The sequence below is a fragment of the Peromyscus californicus genome, unplaced genomic scaffold, assembly GCF_007827085.1.
Source record: "Peromyscus californicus insignis strain IS unplaced genomic scaffold, ASM782708v3 Scaffold_22__1_contigs__length_63687245, whole genome shotgun sequence".
Lineage (NCBI taxonomy): Eukaryota > Metazoa > Chordata > Mammalia > Rodentia > Cricetidae > Peromyscus > Peromyscus californicus.
The window spans coordinates 59,343,855-59,364,012 of record NW_026294525.1 but is presented as its reverse complement, the minus strand read 5'-3'; the positions used below and the strand labels follow the sequence as shown (position 1 = coordinate 59,364,012).

At 43.4% G+C, this 20,158-nt stretch overlaps 1 protein-coding gene across 1 annotated transcript; it reads left to right on the top strand.

Moving 5' to 3' along the window:
• Positions 1 to 937: 937 nt before the first annotated feature.
• Positions 938 to 18,367, top strand: LOC128118656 (sodium-dependent glucose transporter 1C). The gene is made up of 4 exons (XM_052751442.1): positions 938 to 1,419; positions 13,955 to 14,123; positions 14,844 to 14,960; positions 16,223 to 18,367. Exons 2-4 carry the CDS (start codon positions 13,958 to 13,960, stop codon positions 17,149 to 17,151), a joined length of 1,212 nt encoding a protein of 403 aa, XP_052607402.1. The 5' UTR covers positions 938 to 1,419; positions 13,955 to 13,957; the 3' UTR covers positions 17,152 to 18,367.
• The last annotated feature ends 1,791 nt before the right edge of the window (positions 18,368 to 20,158 follow it).

Genomic DNA, 20,158 nt, shown 5'->3' with positions numbered 1-20,158 from the left:
TCACAGTGAGTTCATTTCTGAACAGCTGTCCATTTCGGAGAACAGCATTTTCACCCACTCTTTTCAGACTGCCAACTGCAAGGTTTACTTAATTTTGAGGGCTTTCTAAATCCAGAAATTTAAGAGCTCTTTCATTTGGCCCAGTAAGCAAGGAGCTAATATTAGAGCTAAAGGTTTTAAAAGGAGTTGACTAAGGTCAAGATTTCCTGGTCTTGAAAGTAAAATGTCTTGGGCTGTGGAGCTCGGTGGTGAAGCACCTAAGAGTGTTTTCGCCGTCTCTTGCTACACAGTCCTCTCCGGATCTTGTTCTGTCACTAGCATTTGGGACGTGGAATCTTTGTTCCTGAGCAGAACTTGGTGGTGGTAATCTTACTTTTTCTGGGCCCATCATTTGGCAATGTATCAGGTGCATTCCATTTCATACTGGATTGTACTGGTCTCTGCCATCTTAGCCGCAGCGTGAGAACGGAAGGCTACCTTGCTCTCCTTTGATAACTACTGGTTGCGATCTACACTGACCATTAACTTGGTTCACTGTGTATATGCTGGGCTTTGAGTCATTTTTCTTCCCCTGGAGCTGGTGGAGAGTTTCAGGGCAGGGCAGGGCAGGGGGTGAGGATGGGGGTGTTAGATAGCTCCCAGGGTCGCTCAGACAACTCCTCAGCAGAAAACGTGCTTGTGGGCTTGGAAAGGCGCAGACACCTCCAATATTCACACCTTTGTCTTTATTTTTGAGACTGGGTCTTGCTATGTTCTCCATGCTGTCTTCCAACTAGTCGTTTTCTAGCCTGGAGTCCCAAATGAAAGGCCTGCCTGCCTCATTTTACCCCTTCCCTTCCGAAGCTGCACTTCCAAATTCCTCCGCCACGCGGCGGCACCCGTCAGTCGGCTGTGTCTGCGGTTCTGACAGGTGACAGGCTGGCTAGAGAGCGACCAGTGGTCTCCCGGGCAACCAACCACGTTTGCACGTAACTGGAACCGCCACCCTCGCTGGCTGGAGCCTCTTTTTCATCACGTGATCGCGCAGGATTGGGCAAGATGGGGCTTGAAATTCTTTTCTTGCAACACAATTATGTACGAAGTCCAAGTTTCCCTGGCCTGATTCTGAAAGGTCCCTGGGGGAAGGTGACACTGGGCGGAACCTCCCGGACTGGAAGGACCCGAGCTCAGACCTCCAGAGGGATCTGCCGAAAAGCTTGGCAGCAGCGGCAAGACCAGTAGCCTGGAGTGGCCAAGCTGGAGCTGGAAGTGGAGTTCCGTGGGTTCGGGGCCGCGGCTGCTGGGCAGCGCCTCCTCCAGGCCGAGACCCCGGCACAGAATGAGCAGAAGGCGGCGGCCTCCCGGCGGCGGAGGGGCCGGGCCAGGAGCGCGCTGCGCTGGTTCTCCACCGCGGTCCTGTATGCCGCCTTCCTGGGGCTGGTGAGAGCTGAGGCTGCGTCCCTGCCAGTGTGGGTGCGAGCCTCCTGCAGGCGACCTGCCCTTCCCAGCGGGACTCTCACCTTCGCTCCCCGCACCTTCTGTGACTTTGGCACTTTAGGCCCTTGGGCTATCTATCTCATGGGCGCTAATTTAATCATTGAGGGTTACTGTCCAGATCCAAATTGATTGTGCCACTTTCTAACTGCAGCAAACTTTCCTGGCATTGCCTGGATCTGTAGCCACTGCACTCCGAGTAGAACTTACTACACAATAAATTGACTTTTCTAACCATTCCACTTCGGTGGCCATCCACTTGGCTTTGCAAATAGGAAATAGGACCAAGAGGAAAGCGGCGTCATACAGGGGTTTGGTGGTGGAGCTGGAACATGTCTGCCTCTTCCCACGATTCTATTGAAATCAGTCCTGTAGCACTTTAAATGTTTCCTAGGGCAAAATGCTGTGTAAACTGTGGGAAATTCCTGTTACTTGGTAACTGGGATCTGGGGGAGCTGTGGGGTCGGGTTCCCCGAGAGAGCTCTTTCCCCCTCTTTGACAGCCTCCAGTTTTGAGAGACTGACTGAAACCTTAAGCACTGAAAAGCTTTTCTATCGCCACCATAATTGATTGCTCTAAAGAGAATCTCCATTCATTCATTGCATGGTTCTGTTTGCTTTGTTCTTGTTTCCTGTTTAAACTACAAAGGATGGCTGAGTAGGAACATTTACGTCCCACCCCATTTGGGGTGGGGGGAGCGGGTAGAGTCTTTTGTTATATAGCCCAGGCTGGTTTCAAATTCTGCATTCTCCTGCCTCGGCCTCCTGGGTACTAGAATTATAGGTATACCCCACCATGACCGGCCCTGTTTCTATCTCTTGCGGGAATATGGCACACTGGGAGATTACATGATGCTATGGAGAAAACAATGCCATGAAGCTCAACACGGTCCTTAATGGCTGTCTCTAGGAACCAAACTGAATATAATCAAATAACCCAAACATTACATTAAAAGAGAGTTCAAAGTACTCTATTTCCTGCTATTGGTCAGAATTTTTGTTTGGACTGTCATGGTGACTAAGGACCACAGCAGGCTGTGAAATGCGCCGACTTAGTCTTTCTGTAGTTAGCCTGGTAACACACGTGGGAACCTAGAGACACACTGAACTGCCATGACAAGGAAGTCTTAGGACAGCCAGGCTTGCCACCCCCATTCTGCACATCAGCAAACCAACTGAGCCGCTCCCACACACACTATGCCTTTCCCTCCTCTGAGAAGTTTCCTTAAGGCATCCATTCAGCAAGAGCACTGTCGGCTATTTTATTGATTTATTATTATTATTGTTATTGCTGTAAACTGAACCCAGGACCTTGTCCATTTAGCTTGCATGCTCTCCCAGCTGACCTATACCCAGCTCCTCACCCACCCTTTTCATTACTTTTTTTTTCTATACAGCCCTGGCTGATATGGAATTGCTATGAAGACCAGGCTTGTCTCAAAGTCATAGACAGTCACCCACTTCTGCCTTCTGAGTGCTGGGGTTGCTGGTGTGGGCTGCCACACTCAGCTTCACTATTTTTAATATAGTAGTGAAAATCAAGGGACAGTTGTGTACAGCATTCTATTTTACTCACACCACACACAAGCCCACATCAGAGGCAAGAAGAGCCAAAGCTAAATTTTGTTCCACTGACTGATGGACATAAATGTTCTCGTCTACCTTCTGAGTGCTTCCCACCCTTCTGAACAGGGAGATCTGAACTACTTCAACACACATTTCCCCAATCTTAAATCTTAGCTTCAAGTGCTGTACTACAGCACCACCTGTTGCCAGAGCGGATCCAGTCCAGGAATCCTGTTAGGACTGTTCTTCAGTGGCAGCTCAGCTGTTCCCTGCATGGCTGGAACTAATTTTGGGTATTGGCTGCTTTGGTATAATTGTGGGAAGTATGGAAAACTGCTCAGAAGGCAGGAGAGAGCCAAGTCAAACAGCAAGTTCTGATCGACCAGAAAAGCTGATGGAGTGGAGAAATTCCCCATAGACCAATCTTGGGCCTTGGAGACTGGAAAACATGGCTTCCTCGGGGCATTTGAGCAGAACGCAGTTAAGTTTACACACTGCTGAGTTTATGTAGATCTTGAATATGGTCCAATATAAAACATTTTTTGTGATCCTTTAGCATGAAGTAATGGTGCATAAGATCATTTAGTGGACAGACAACCTCCTGGACTTAGTGGTCACATAGATCATTCTTGGCCCTGTGTTCTCAAGGTCAACCTCTTGCAGACGTCACACAGACCAGTTCTCTGTATTTGCTGGTGTCTACATTAGTAACTGGAAAGCCAGGGCTGTATTCCCAACAAGTGTAGGAGGCACAGAGCAGTGATGTCCAACATATCAAAGAGAGCTTTCTCCTTTTCCTCTGGGGATTCACAGTGATGAAATAGAAACATGGAAAAATGTTGGCCATAGTGGTAGTGTTTCCTGATTTGGAGGCATTGATTAGCCATAAACCTGACAGCTGCTGCTTTTTGTTTTGTTGCATGGCATTAGCCTTGGTATATCCTCCATGGTGCTGTGTATCCTCCTGTAAGGAAAGGGAGGGCATCAAGACAGCCAGTGATGGGAAAGAAAAAGGTTTTGCAGATCTGTCTTGATTCATGAGTTAGCATGTCCCTACCTAGAATGGCCTCTACTACTCAGGAGAAACATTCCTAGTCAGGTTTGCTGTAAGGTTCCCAGAGGTGTATAGTTCCAAGAGTCTTGAGAGCTGTCAGTCTAGGAGTAAGGGCTCTGATGTTTTGGTGTGTAAATACTGGTGTGGTCTCTGGTGTGTAAATATGGGTGTGGTCCCTTCCAGCAGAGTCAGAAGGAGCCACTTACTGTGTTAATTCTAAAAAGACTGTTGTTCAGGATCCAGGTCATGAAAGTTCTCGGACTTCTTTTCCCTGGTGAATATACTTTGGCCTTACCTACTGAGTCATGTCACAGTTCATGTGAATGGAGTAGAGAGACCTGGGTGCTAATCACAAGGGATGCAGTCTTGCAGTGGCTATGTCACAAGGGCTAATAACTCTGTGGGAGTGGACCCAATTGCCACCAATTGGTAATGCCATTGAGGGCAATCTGGTTAATCCAGGCTTGATGCTACTGTGTTTGTGACACTTGTGCAGTGTGACAAGTATTGCTGCTGCTGGGGATCTTTGCAGGAATGCCCCTCGAGGAAAGCTCATTTTTTTTTTTTTTTTTTTTTTTGGTTTTTCGAGACAGGGTTTCTCTGTGTAGCTTTGCGCCTCTCCTGGAACTCACTTGGTAGCCCAGACTGGCCTCGAACTCACAGCGATCCGCCTGGCTCTGCCTCCCGAGTGCTGGGATTAAAGGCGTGCGCCACCACCGCCCGGCGGAAAGCTCATTTTTAATAACTGTAGCTATGGATAGCATTACCCGTTCTGTATAGGAAGCTTCTGTCGCCTAGGAGATAATCGCTGAAGGCAGATAGTGAGTGAATCCACACAAAAGTGTTCGAGGAGTTGCTACAGAATTATCCAAGGTTTTTATTCTCTTACCAGTATTATGGGTCTGACAAACCAAACATGAGCCCTTGTGCAGTTTTCATAGAGCGGCCACCCATTGATGTTTCATCGTCATGTGGGTCATTTCAGCTCTTCCATGAGGAGTCTTGGAGGGCAGAGCTTTGCTGTTGGAAGCTATGAGGACCCAGGAGCTCCAGACAGCCATCCAAGCTGTCCCTGAGCCAGAACTGCCAGGCTGAACCTCCTGCCTCAGCCTCCTGATTATTTAGGACTATACATGTGGGCCATTGTTCCAGGATCTTGTATGCACTTAAAGATAACAGCAGAATTATGACTGTTATATTAAGATTGTCACATTTCTATGAATCTCAAATAATTTCTGAAATATTAACACATTGACACAAATGTAACTTAAAGAGATTTTAACATTGTTTATTTGACCATGAGTCCCTTGTTATTTATCAAATATACCCAATTAATTTGCTATTTCTCTATTTCTAGAAATATAGATCATGGTTTTTTTGTGTTTGTTTGTTGTTTGTTTAGTTTTGTTTTGTTTTTCGAGACAGGGTTTCTCTGTGTAGCTTTGAGCCTTTCCTGGAACTCACTCTGTAGTCCAGGCTGGCCTCGAACTTACAGAGATCCACCTGGCTCTGCCTCCTGAGTGCTGAGATTAAAGGCATGTGCCACCACTGCCTGGCTACTAGATTATGTTTTTGAGAGAGCCCAAGAGACTTTCTGAAAGACCCCAAATTAATTCAAGGTAAAAAAATCATAATTTAATTTAAAGAAGGTCATAAAATATCAAAAGTTTAACACATTAGATAGAATTGCAGATCATTGTAAAAAAAAAAAAAAGTCTTTTATTTAACCAAAGTGGTATGAGCACTTCAAACTAACTTTTAAAAATCTCATAAATGTGGAATGATCTTAGGTCTATTAGAGAGGACTCAGTTTCCTTAAGTGATATTAAAAATATCATGAATACACCATGAAACACAGGAAATTATGTTGACCATTTCCTGTGACTTTTTGTTTCTTGGGCCAACCACCTCAAATGTAACAATAACAAAAAGATCCTTCACACTCCCCATTGAGCACCATCCTATACTCCAGGAAAGCAAGAAGACCAAATTCTAGTTTTTCAGTGAACCTTAGTATTAATGCTCCATTTCTAGGAAAACTTCCAAACAACTCTCTTCTACTCTCAGCTAGCTTGTCCACACAGAAGTCCTTTTCCCAAATTCTTCTTCTACATACTTCCTGCAATATTCTTACCCATTTTTTGGCCATATTGTTCTTAGTTTGGAGAAATAGTCCAACTTTAAGACAAAAGGGAATGCATTTTTCTTTCAATAATACATCTTCATACTTTACAGTGTTCCTTCCTGTCTTGGTGACTCTTTTAGTGCCATGACCATGACCAAGAAAACTCATAAAAGAGTGTATGTGGGGCTCACAGTTTCGAAGGGTCTCTGACCATCATGGAAAGGAGCATGGCAGCAGGCAGGCAAGCATGGTGCTGGAGCAGTAGCTAAGAACTTACATGTTGAGACAACAACCACAAAACAGAGAGAGAGAGAGAGCGAGAGCAAGAGCGAGAGAGCGAGAGAGCGAGAGAGCGAGAGAGCGAGAGAGCGAGAGAGAGAGAGAGAGAGAGAGAGAGAGAGAGAGAGAGAGAGAGAGAGAGAGAGAGAGCAGAAATGACTTGGGCTTTTAAAACCTCTAAGCCCACTCCCAGTGACAGACCTCCTCCTCCTCCTCCTCCTCCTCCTCCTCCTCCTCCTCCTCCTCCTCCTTCTCCTTCTTCTCCTCCTTCTCCTCCTCCTCCTCCTCAAAAAAGACCACACCTCTTAATTTTTTCCAAATAGTTCCACTCACTGGAGACCAAGTCGCTAAACATTAGTCTATAGGAGACATTCTTATGAAGCTAGAGTTTTCCTGCTTGGCCCACGGTCAAGACAAATCTCTCTCACCTGCCAGTCCCACAGCCACTCAGACCCGACCAAGTAAACACAGAGACTTATATTGGCTACAAACTGTATGGCCATGGCAGGCTTCTTGCTAACTGTTCTTACAGCTTAAATTAATTCATTTCCATTAATCTATACCTTGCCACGTGGCTCGTGCCTTACCGGCATCTTCACATGCTGTTTCTCATCATGGCGGCTGGCAATGTCTCTCTGACTCAGCCTTCCACTTCCCAGCTTTATTCTCCTCCTTGTCCCGCCTACACTTCCTGCCTAGCCAATGGCCAATCAGTATTTTATTTATTGACTAATTAGCAACACATTTGCCATACAGAACATCCCGCAGCATTCTTTTTTTTTTTTTTTTTTTTTTTTGGTTTTTCGAGACAGGGTTTCTCTGTGTAGCTTTGCGCCTTTCCTGGAACTCACTTGGTAGTCCAGGCTGGCCTCGAACTCACAGAGATCCGCCTGGCTCTGCCTCCCGAGTGCTGGGATTAAAGGCGTGCGCCACCACTGCCCGGCAGCATTCTTATTTAAAGTACTACATTCCACTCCCTGACCCCATAGACTTGTGTCCATATCATAATACGAAATACATTTATTCCAACTTCAAAAGTCTTCATGGTCTTTCACAGTCTCAACACAGTTTGAAAGTCCAAAGTCTCTTCTGAGACTCAAGGCAAACACTTAACTGTAAAATCAAAAAGCACATCACATACTTCCAACTTACAATGGCATAGAATATACATTGCCATTCTAAAAGGGAGGATTGGGGCATAGCAAGGAAATACTGGACCAAAGCAATACCAAAACTCAGCAGGGCAAACTCCAAGTCCTGTAGCTTGTCCAATGCCAACAAGTACTTCTCTCTCTTGGGCTGTTTCCACTCCCTGTCTGCAGCTCTCCTTGGAAGATATCCCATAGCTCTGGCATCTCCAAAACCCTGGGTTCTCTAGTACAATCTAGATTTCACTTTCACAGCTTCATGCAATGGCCTCTCTGGGCCTCCATGAAGGGAACCCCCTACCACATGTCTGGCTTAGCAACTTTACTTAAAGCATTACTTAATGGTGGGGGAGGATTCCACAGCCTCTTTACTCCTGTATCCTTCATGACTCTAAATCCAGAATCATGTGGCCAAAGCAGCCAAGTTCTTCTGCTGTGTGATGGAACCTGGCCCCTCTATGAATTGCATTTGCATAAGCTTTCCTTTTTATAAATTGGAAGTTTAGCTAGGTGGGGTCTTGCCCTGAGAGTACCACTTCCTTTATTCCATTTCACATCAGGCCTCTTCTTATCTCTTTCAGCACAAGCCTTGGCTCAAACATTAAATTTCCTGGTGCTCTTTTTCTCTCCAAATTGTATGTTTTGTATTTCTTTTCTCCTTCTTGCTCTTTTTAATTATAGATCTGCGTTTTAAAAAATCATTGCTAGCCGGGCGGTGGTGGCGCACGCCTTTAATCCCAGCACTCGGGAGGCAGAGCCAGGCGGATCTCTGTGAGTTCGAGGCCAGCCTGGGCTACCAAGTGAGTTCCAGGAAAGGCGCAAAGCTACACAGAGAAACCCTGTCTCGAAAAACCAAAAAAAAAAAAAAAAAAAAAATCATTGCTAATAACCAAGCGACCGAGTCAATAGTACAGCTATCTTGAAATCTCCTCTGCCAGTAAAATTAACCTATAACTTTTTAATTTAGCCTCAGGCAGATTCTTAGGACAAGGACCAAAAGCAACCACATCCTTTGCCAAAATATCATGTCTTTAGCCCTTGCTAAGATTGTTCCCCTTGACACATCTAGAGCTCTGCCTCTATAGTTCACATTGCTCTCAGCACTAATGTCTTCTAAGCCTTGCTCACAACATCCAACTGCTTTCCTAGTCCAAAGTCCATTTTCTAATATCTTCTTCAATTTCTTTCTTCAAAGACTTAAAGTTCTTGTCATACAGGTCTTTCACTTGCTTGGTTAGAGTTACCCCAAGGTATTTTATGTTATCTGTGGCTATTGTAAAGGGTGATGTTTCTCTAATTTCTTTCTCAGCCCATTTATCATTTGTACATAGGAAGGCTACTGATTTTTTTGAGTTGATCTTGTATCCTGCCATATTACTAAAAGTGTTTATCAGCTGTAGGAGTTCCTTGGTAGAATTTTTGGGGTCACTTATGTATACTATCATATTATTAGCAAATAGTGAAAGTTTGACTTCTTCCTTTCCAATTTGTATCCCCTTGATCTCCTTTTGTTGTCTTATTGCTCTAGCTAGAACTTCGAGTACTATATTGCATAGGTATGGAGAGAGTGGACAGCCTTGTCTTGTTCCTGATTTTAGTGGAATTGCTCTGAGTTTCTCGCCATTTAGTTTGTTGATGACTGTTGGTTTGCTGTATATTGCCTTTATTATGTTTAGGAATGTTCTTTGTATCCCTGATCTCTCCAAGACCTTTATCATGAAGGGGTGCTGGATTTTGTCAAAGTCTTTTTTAGCATCTAATGAGATGATCACTTTTTTTTTCTTTCAGTTTGTTTATATGGTGGGCTACATTGACAGATTTTTTTGTATGTTGAACCATCCTTGCATCTCTAGGATAAAGCCTACTTGATCATGGTGGATGATTTTTTTTGATATGTTCTTGGATTCAGTTTCCTAGTACTTTATTGAGAATTTTTGTATCAATGTTCATGAGGGAGATTGGTCTGTAATTCTCTTTCCTACTTGTGTCTTTATGTGATTTGGGTATCAGAGTAACTGTAGCCTCATAAAAAGAGTTTTTGCAATGTTCCTTCTGTTTCTATTATTCAAAACAATTTCAGGAGTATTGGTATTAGCTGTTCCTTGAAATTCTGGTAGAATTCTGTGGTAAAACCATCTGGCCCTGGGTTTTTTTTGGTTGGGAGACTTGATGACTGCTTCTATTTCCTTAGGGGTTATGGCTCTATTTAAATTGTTTATCTGATCTTGATTTAACTTTGGTGTGTGGTACCTATCCAAAAATTGTCCATTTCTTTTACATTTTCCAATTTTGTGGAGTACAGGTTTTTTGAAGTATGATCTAATGATTCTCTGGGTTTCCTAAGTGTCTGTTATGCCCCCCTTTTCATTTCTGATTTTGTTTTGTTTGTTTGTTTGTTTGTTTAGAGACAGGGTTTCTCTGTGTAGTTTTGGTGCCTGTCCTGGGTCTCACTCTGTAGACCAGCCTGGCCTTGAATTCACAGAGATCTACCTGGCTATACCTCCCAAGTGCTGGGATTAAAGGTGTATGCCACCACTGCCCAGCTCTGATTTTGTTAATTTGGATATTATCTCTCTATTTTTTGGTTAGTTTAGATAAGGGGTTGTCTATCTTGTTGGTTTTCTCAAAGAACCAACTCTTTGTTTCATTGATTCTTTGTATTGTTCTCTTTGTTTCTATTTTATTCACGTTAGCCCTCAGTTTGATTATTTCCTGTCTTCTACTCCTCCTAGGTGAGTTTGCTTTTTGTTCTAGAGCTTTCAGGTGTGCTGTTGGGTTGCTAGTGTGAGATTTCTCCAACTTCTTTATGCAGGTACTTACTGCTATGAACTTTCCTCTTAGCACTGCTTTCATAGTGTCCCATAAGTTTGGGTATGTTCTGCATTCATTTTCATTGAATTCTAGGAAGTCTTTAATTTCTTTCTTTCTTTCTTCCTTTGACCCCGTCAGTGGTGATTCAGTTGAGCATTATTCGGTTTCAATGAGTTTGTAGGCTTTCTGCATTTTGTGTTGTTGTTGAATTCTAACTTTAAGCCATGATGATCCAATAAGACACAGAGGGTTATTCCAATTTTTGTTTGTTTGTTTCTGTTGAGATTTGTTTTGTTACTAAGTATGAGGTCAGTTTTGGAAAAGGTTTCATGGGGTGCTGAAAAGTATGTATATTCTTTTGTGTTTGGGTGAAATGTTCTATAGATGTCTGTTAGGTCCATTTGAGTCATAACACCTGTTAGTTTCCTTATTTCTCTGTTAAGTTTCTGCCTGGCAGACCTGTCCAATGGTGAGAGAGAGGTGTTGAAGTCTCCCACTATCAGTGCATGGGGTTTGATGGGCGATTTGAGCTTTAGTAATGTTTCATTTACGAATGTCAGTGCCCTTGTATTTGGGGCATAAATGTTCAGAATTGAGGCTTCATCTTGATGGATTTTTCCTGTGATGAATATGAAATGTCCTTCTCCATCTCTTTTGATTGATTTTAATTTGAAATCTATTTTGTTAGATATTAGGATATCAGATTGTTTCTTAGGTCCATTTGTTTGGAAAGTTTTTTCCCAATCCTTTACTCTGAGGTAATGTCTGTCTTTGAGGTTGAGGTGTGTTTCTTGTACACAGTAGAAGGATGGATTCTGTTTTTTGTCCATTCTGCTAGTCTGTGTCTTTTTATAGGCAAATTGAGTCCATTGATATTAAGGGATATTAATGACAAGTGATTGTTAATTCCTGTCATTTTTTTGGTGGTAGTGTGTGTGTGTGTTTCCCTTCTTTGGGATTTGCTGGTGTCAGATTATCTATTGCCTGTGTTTTGGTGGTTGCAGCTAACTTCCTTGGATTGGAGTTTTCCTTCTAGTACTTTCTTTAGGGCTGGATTTGTAGATATGTAATGTTTAAGCCTGGTTTTGTCATGGAATATCTTGTTTTCTCCATCTACAGTGATTAAAATCTTTGATGGGTATAGTAGTCTGAGGGGGCATCTGTGGTCTCTTAGTATCTGCAAAATGTCTGTCCAGGACCTTCTGGCTTTCAGAGTTTCCATTGAGAAGTTCAGTGTAATTCTGATAGGTCTGCCTTTATATGTTACTCGACCTTTTTTACTTTGCTGCTTTTAATATTCTTTCTTTATTATTTATGTTTAGTGTTTTGACTATTATGTGGCAAGGGGACTTTTTTTTATGGTCCAGTCTATTTGGTGTTCTGTATGCATCTTCATAGACATATTCTTCTTTAGGTTGGGAAAGTTTTCTTCTCTAATTTTGTTGAATATATTTTCTACGCCTTTGAGCTGGAATTCTCCTCCTTCTTCTGTCCCTATTTTTCTTATGTTTGATCTTTTCATGGTGTCCCAGATTTCCTGGATATTTTGTGTTAAAAATTTGCTGGATTTAACATTTTCTTTGACCGATGAATCTATTTTCTCTATTGTATCCTCAATGCCTGAGATTCTCTCTTTCATTTCCTGTATTCTGTTGGTTATGCTTGCCTCTGTAGTTTCTGTTTGCTTACCTCTGATTTTCCTTTTCCAGAATTCCCTCAGTTTGTGTTTCCGTTATTGCCTCTGTTTCAGTTTTCCAGTCTTGAACTGTTTCCTTCATCTGTTTGATTGTTTTTCTCTTGTGCTTCTTGACTTTCTTCAAGAGATTTCTTGATTTCCTCCAATTTTTTGTTTGTCTTTTCCTCCAAATCTTTAAGGGAATTTTTCATTTCTTCTTTTAGGGTCTCTGTCATCTTCATAAGGTTGTTTTTAAGGTCGTTTTCTTCTGGATCATCTGCTTTGAGATGTTCAGGTCTTCCTGTTGGATCACTAGGTTCTGGTGGTATTGTATTTCTCTTTATGTTGTTTAATGTGTTCTTAAACGGCCATCCACCCATTTTTTTTCTTTAATCTGAACAGGTGGAGCTCCAAGTAGCTGTTCTTTCCATTGGTGCAGGTGGAGCCTCTGGCTCCTGTGGTTGCTCTTCTTCCCAATCAGTCCAGGAGGGGGTGTATGTCTCCAGTAGTCGCTGGTGCCACAGGGGATGGTTTGTGAGGGGTGGGAGTGGGAAGAGGCTACTGCTCGTCTCTGGGGCTGCACTGGCTGGGGATGGGGTGGGGGGACACGAAAAGTGCCCACGGGGCCTAGGGGCTAGAGAACTGGGCTTTCCAGTCCAGAGGTTGAGGCCTTACCTGTTCCCAATAGGTGCAGGGTGAGCGTATCTTGTGTTGATTTTCAAGATATGGTTTGTCTGTATGGCCCTGGCTGTCTCAGAACTCACTGTGTAGATCAGGCTGGCCTTGAATCACAGGTCTGCCTACCTCTGTCTCCCAAGTGCTGAGATCAAAGGTACTTACATCCAGCTTCTTATGAACTTTTATTTAAATGGGGAAAAGCTTTAAAAATTAAGTCATTTTTGGCTGGAGAGATAGCTCAGCAGTTAAGAACACTAGCTATTCTTCTAGAGGACCCGGGTTCAATTCTCATCATCCACATGGCAGCTCACAGCATCCATAACTCTAGTTCCAAGGGGTCTGATGCTCTCTTCTAGCATCCTTGAGCACTGCACACCTGTGCTGCACACGCATGTAAAACACCCACAAACGTAAATAAAAGTCAACAAACCTTTAATATTTTTAAAAATAATCCAATAGTTTTGGAGAGAAAAAAATTTTGAAATGAAGAAAATCAGTCAGGATCTATGGCTCTATAATATTAGTATCATCATCATTGTAAAGTTTTTCCTACTGTGAATGGGCCTTAAAATAAATTTCTGCTTTATAACCCACTCTGTAGACGAATTTCTAAACAGTCTTATTAATAAGAAACACAGAGCCAAATACAGAGTTAAAAGCCCAAGAGATCAGAGCACTAGCGAAGAGCCAAGACCACCTTTAACTTACCACTCACTTCCATCCTTCCCCTGAGAGAGAGTTTCTTCCTGTCTGACTTGTCTTTTTATTGCCTTTCTGTTCTGCCTTCTCATTGGCTCTAAACCCAACCACATGACTTCCTGGTCACTGCCTGTCTATACAGACCTCCAGGTCTCTATGGTTGGTACTGGGATTAAAGGTTCGCTTGGCTGTGTCCTTGAACACACAGAGACTCTGCCTGCCATGTGATCAGATTAAGGGTGTGGGCTACCACCACCTGACTGCTGTTCCTGACTTGCAAATGACTTCTGATCTCCAGGCAAACTTTATTTATTAACATACAAATAAAATCACACTTCAGCACAATTAAAATATCACCACACCACTCCTCACCTTTTTGGTAGTAGACAAAAATGAAATATATATTACCTTGTTTGCAAGTAGATCTTTCATCTTTGTTAATTTCAGGGAATGACTGTTGCCATATTGGGACCCACATTTCCAGACCTGGCAAGGAATGTGAACCGGAACATCAGCAGCCTTTCGGAAGTCTTCGTGGGCCGCGCCCTCGGCTACTTGTGTGGCTCTGTGGTTGGCGGGGCGCTTTTCGACTATATGAATCATTTCTTACTTTTAGGTAAGTAAACATCAACTTTTGTTCACAACTTGGCTCTAAGTATGAAAAGTGCAGCCTTAATTCAGACTCGACAACAGAAATGGGTAGTGTGTGGGTACCTTCCCGGCAACTGGGCTTCCATGGGTCCTGTCTCTACCTCGGCTGGTGGAGGGAATCTGTACTGAGCCCTCTGGGAACTCTTCAGTTTGTGTGTTGGCGGTCCTGAGGTTCCACTCTCAAGTCACACACTGCTTGGCCACACAGCTCTGCATATTTGAAGGTAGGGCAGGTTCCCAGGGCTGCAGAGGTCAGAATGAGCTCTCCACACCTGCCACACCTGTTTACAATTTATTTGTAGTATTACAATGGTCCTCAGGTCATAGTTTATAGTATATATACAGAGAGAGAGAGAGAGAGAGATTTGAGGCAGGGTTTCTCTATGTAGCCCTGGCTGTCCTAGAACTTATTACATAGACCAAACTGTCCTCAAATTCACAGAGATTTACCTGCCTCTGCCCCCCAAATGCTGGAATTAAAGATGTACATGGTCACACCCAGTAATTATTTTGATTACTTTTAATCCATAAATATAATATAATATTTACAAGACATAAGCCATTTGTAGAAATTCTCAAGTTATCTAGTTTTCATGTGACCTTACTTTCATTTCTGTTTTTACGACGTTGGCTTGACTCTGTGTGAATGCTGCTTCTATAGCTGACATTCTCACCCTTCTTTTAGGGATGTCAATGTTGGCCACCACAATTGGTCTTTATCTTATTCCTTTCTGCAAGACAGCAACATTACTGATTGCCATGATGTCTGTATTTGGTGTTTCATTTGGCGCTCTGGATACAGGTCAGTGACTCCGAGTGTTGGACTTAGGGAAAGTGGACAAAATTACACTATCACCTAGAAGATATTTTTGTTTCCTGTAACAGGAGCATCCAGGTCCTAACTAGGTGCTTTGCTCATAAATAAATAATCTTTGGTTGCTGCCAGCTCCAAATACATAAAGCTAAAAATGTGCAATATATTTATTAAAGTTTGAAATATATTTATTAAATATATTATAATTTATGCAATGTGTTTATTGCATATATTTATCACATACATAGTAACAAGTACATGGATAAATATTATACCCCCAGTGAGGCATTTACACTATTTTGTAAAAACCTTTGCAAATGTATCTGGTTCTAGAAGGTGGTGATCACCAGCCTTTAGGTCATGTCTATAAGACATTACAATGCATAGTTCTTGGTGGTGCATTACAGATCTTTAACCACATAATCAACTCACATCTGGCATTTGATTACTTAGAACGTCTGTCATGCTCACACTGTGCAATGCATATTCATCTGCTTTCTCATGGCACTGAGTATAGCCAGTCATTCTTTGGACTGCCAGTTCCCAAATAATGACACAGAGACTTCTTATTAGTTATGAAAGCTTGGCCTTAGCTTAGGCTTGTTCCCAACTAGCTTTTATTTATATTTATATTTATATTTATATTATTTATATTTATATTTATATTTATATTTACCTATGCTCTGCCACATGGCTTGTTACCATTCCTCCATACTGTATGTTGGACTTGCTCCACGTCTTGCTGGCTAAACCTGCCTTTCTTCTTCCCAGAGTTCCTCCCTCTCCCTGGAAGTCCCACCTATTCTCTTCTACCTAATCTCTCCTGTCTAGCTATTGGCCATTCAGTTCTTTATTAAACCAATCAGAAGGTGCCTTAGGCAGAGACGCACCTTCATAGTGTACAAAAAGATTATCCCAGAAGAAATGAAACTTTGTTTTTATAAGGTTCTTTAGATTGTTATTTTTACTATTTTTAATTATGTGTATGCATTTATGTCTATATGTGGGCATGTACACATGAGTGTACGTGTCCAAGGAGGAGAGGTTGCTGATCCCACTGGGAACTGGGGTTATAGGGCTTGTAAACCACTAGATGTGGATGCTGGAAACCCAATTCTGGTTCTCTGAAAGAGCAATAAGTACTCTTAACCGCTGAGCTGTCACTCCACCCCGATCCTCGATCTTCGATCTTCGTAATTTTACTAAGTTACCATGTCTAGCAGATGATTTTCCCCATGTTTCATTGGCAGGTGGGAACGTCCTCATCTTGGCTCTTTGGGGGGACAAAGGAGCCCCACACATGCAGGCCTTGCACTTCAGTTTTGCCTTGGGTGCCTTCCTGGCTCCCCTGCTGGCTAAACTGGCCTGGGGGACGACAGCATCCGCTCAGAACCACACAGAGACAGACTTTGTCCCTCTGATGCTGAACCGATCCTCTGGAGCCACCTCAGACTCTCTGTTTGCAGCACCTGAGGACATGAACCTGCTGTGGACCTATGCTTTCATCGGCACCTATGTCTTAGTAGTCTCTGTCTTTCTGTTTGGTCTGTTTTGTAAGAAATGCACGAGGCAGAAAAAATCTATGGCAACCGCTGAGGGAGCTCGAAGAGCTAAACATCACAGGGCCCTGCTCTGTCTCCTCTTCCTTTTCTTCTTCTTTTACGTTGGAGCCGAGGTGACCTACGGCTCTTTCATATTCTCCTTTGCCACCACCCATGTTGGCATGGAAGAAAGTGAAGCAGCCGGCTTGAACTCCATCTTCTGGGGGACCTTTGCAGCCTGCAGGGGCCTGGCCATCTTCTTTGCAACACTCTTACAGCCTGGAACCATGATCGTATTGAGCAACACTGGCAGTCTTGTCTCAACTTTCTTTCTGGTCCTTTTTCACAAGAGCCCTCTTTGTCTCTGGATCGCAACTTCTGTGTATGGAGCCTCATTGGCAGTCACATTTCCCAGTGGAGTTTCCTGGATCGAGCAGTACACCGCCTTAACTGGGAAATCCACAGCCTTCTTTGTAATTGGCGGTACCCTGGGAGAAATGGCTATTCCTGCAGTAATCGGAATTTTTCAAGGACACTACCCAGACCTGCCAGTAGTTCTGTACATCTGTTTTGCATCAGCCATATCCACTGCTGTTTTATTTCCTGTGATGTATAAATTAGCCACCTTACCTCTGTAATATGAATAAAAAGAAAACATCTCGGGGTCCAGAACACTTTGCCCTCTAAGTCCGTGCCATATAGAAAAGGAGGAATGGAAAGATGGAGGCAAAATGAATGAAATGGATTTTGAAGTTGTTGAACAATGCAATGAGGCAATCTGTAGTTGTCTAGAAACGCTGATGGTGTCCTCACCAATTCCTCCTAAGCGCATTGATTTGGACAAACAGTTTGGTATCTCTGTGGAATGCAACGTTCGGTTCTTTACTTGTGACTGTGACCAATACTTGACGAGAAACCACGGAAGGACTTATTTTGGGTCACAGTTTGAGGGTGCTGTCTATCATGGAGGGGTGGGCATGGCTACAAGAGGACCCATGTATCAGGAATGTGGAGCTAGGAACCTTTTCCTTCACATTAGGGAAGAACAGGAAACAGAGAGGGGACCAAAAATGTGTACAGGTATAAAATCTCAAGCTCTGCCTCTAGTGATGGACTTCCTCCAGAGAAACCTCACTTCCTCCAAAGGAGTCCACTTCCTCCAGAGAAGTCCCATTTCCTCCAGAGGAGCCCCACTTCCTCCAGAGGAGCCCCACTTCCTCCAGAGAAGTCCCATTTCCTCCAGAGGAGCCCCACTTCCTCCAGAGGAGCCCCACTTCCTCCAGAGGAGTCCCATTTCCTCCAAAGAAGTCCCACTTCCTCCAGAGAAGTCCCGCTTCCTCCAGAGGAGCCCCACTTCCTCCAGAGAAGTCCCACTTCCTCCAGAGAAGTCCCACTTCCTCCAGAGAAGTCCCGCTTCCTCTAGAGGAGCCCCACTTCCTCCAGAGAAGTCCCACTTCCTCCAGAGGAGCCCCACTTCCTCCAGAGGAGCCCCACTTCCTCCAGAGAAGTCCCATTTCCTCCAGAGGAGCCCCACTTCCTCCAGAGGAGCCCCACTTCCTCCAGAGGAGTCCCATTTCCTCCAAAGAAGTCCCACTTCCTCCAGAGAAGTCCCGCTTCCTCTAGAGGAGCCCCACTTCCTCCAGAGGAGCCCCATTTCCTCCAGAGGAGCCCCACTTCCTCCAGAGAAATCCCATTTCCTACAGAGAAGTCCCATTTCCTACAGAGGAGTCCCACTTCTTCCAGAGGAACCCCATTTCCTCCAGAGAAGTCCCATTTCCTCCAGAGAAGTCCCGCTTCCTCCAGAGAAGTCCCATTTTCTCCAGAGGAGCCCCACTTCCTAAAGGTTCCTCAACCCTCTAAAACAACATCCCCAGGAAGGCACCAAGTGTTGAAACATATAAGCCTGCTGGGGAGAGGGGTGGCATTTCACATTCAAGCTACAGCAAGCATCTTGGCAAAAACCAGGAAAAAAAGAGTTCTTATTAACTTCCCTATTTCTTGGCGAAGGGGCACAGTGCGGGGTCAAACTTAGGATGCTGCATGGGCCAGGCAAGCATTCTACCATTCAAGCTGGGGTTTCCTCAAATCTAAACATGTAAATAGGCCAATCAGAGATGATCATCAGCAATGTTCCAGTGGTCTCTGGAGATTTAGATTTCAAGGTCAATGTATAGGGAATGCTAAGATATTTTGAAATATTCTGTAATTCCCAGAGTGTTACACAAATACCTCACAGTCTTGTACCATCAATCTCTTGTTACAAGGCTTGTTTTGACTTGAGCCATTTGTTGTGGAATATTATTTTAAGATGTGTTACATTTGTTTATGCTATGGAACGTTTAATGATGCAAAGATGTGTTGCATTCTTTTATGTTGCATTTGTTTAACTCTGTGAAGCTGTGTTCTGTGCCTGTCTAAAACACCTGATGGTCTAATAAAGAGCTGAATGGCCAATAGCAAGGCAGGAGAAAGGATAGGCAGGACTGGCAGGCAGAGAGAATAGATAGAAGGAGAAATCTGGGAGGAGGAAGGAGGAGCAAGAGAACAAGGAGAGGAGGATGCTAGAGGCCAGCCACACAGCCACACAGCCAGCCACTGAATAAGAGTGAAAGTAAGATATACAGAAGTAAGAAAAAGGAAAAGACCCAGAGGCACAAGGTAGACAGGATAATTTAAGAAAAGCTGGCAAGAAGTAAGTTAAGTCTGGGCATTTATAATTAAGAATAAGCCTCCATGTGTGATTTATTTGGGAGCTGGGTGGTGGGCTCCCCCAAAGAGCCAAAGAGCCAGAAGAGCAAAAACAATCAACAACAGTCATTAGGCAGTATGTTATGGTCTCTAACTTCAGCGTGTACAAAGAATTCATGCATGTTTGAAAAGTTGGGTAGTGTTCAAGTGGAACACCACCACTGAGGAAGAGAATGGATCTGCTGAGCAAATAAATGATCAGGCCATCCATATTCACCAGGGAAATTGTGGAGAGTAGTTTCATGAAAGATTGTATTTGGATGTAGACAGATGTTTTCATTTTGCTTGACTTTACTGGTCAGCTGGGTTATAGAATGCTAATGGCTCATTTTCCTATGCCTATAAAGACATTGTGCAATGGGTTTGGAGAGAGCTGTCTGTAAGACTTGACTGCCTTCTGGGTCTATGCTGGTGCATTTAGTGTGGCCTCATTTGACTCATCCCCGAGTTGTGATTCTAGAAATGCAAATGAGATGCTTTTCCAGCTGAGTTTGTCCAGGATGTCTGCTGGAGCAGCCAACAGTTTGTTTCAAAAGAGAAGTAAGACAGAATGACGGAAAGACTCTGAGCAGGCACTACTGATTGTGAATATATGCCAATTTGATATGCTTATGTTTATGTGCCCACTGGCTTCCTTACAAGTGTGTTTTTACTGCTGTGTTTCACTGATCTGAAGGTATCTCTTTCCTTTGCCCTTTATGCATACCTGAAACAGAATATGTTTTATCGTCAATGATCATTTAATATCATGACAAATTATAATTGACAGCAGGTTTCATATACAGATTAAAGATAACATGGTTTACATTCAGTGTTTTATATTAGTGAGAAAACAGTAACCACTTCATTTGTGGACATTGTAGTACTTTTAAAGAAAATTCTAGGGGAAAAGCTATT

Excerpts from the sequence above, each read along its gene's own strand:
- LOC128118656 (XM_052751442.1), top strand. The coding sequence starts at position 13,958 with ATGACTGTTGCCATATTGGGACCCACATTTCCAGACCTGGCAAGGAAT. Across the intron at positions 14,124-14,843 it reads GAATCATTTCTTACTTTTAG|GGATGTCAATGTTGGCCACC; the intron begins GTAAGTAAACAT and ends CCCTTCTTTTAG. Across the intron at positions 14,961-16,222 it reads ATTTGGCGCTCTGGATACAG|GTGGGAACGTCCTCATCTTG; the intron begins GTCAGTGACTCC and ends TTTCATTGGCAG.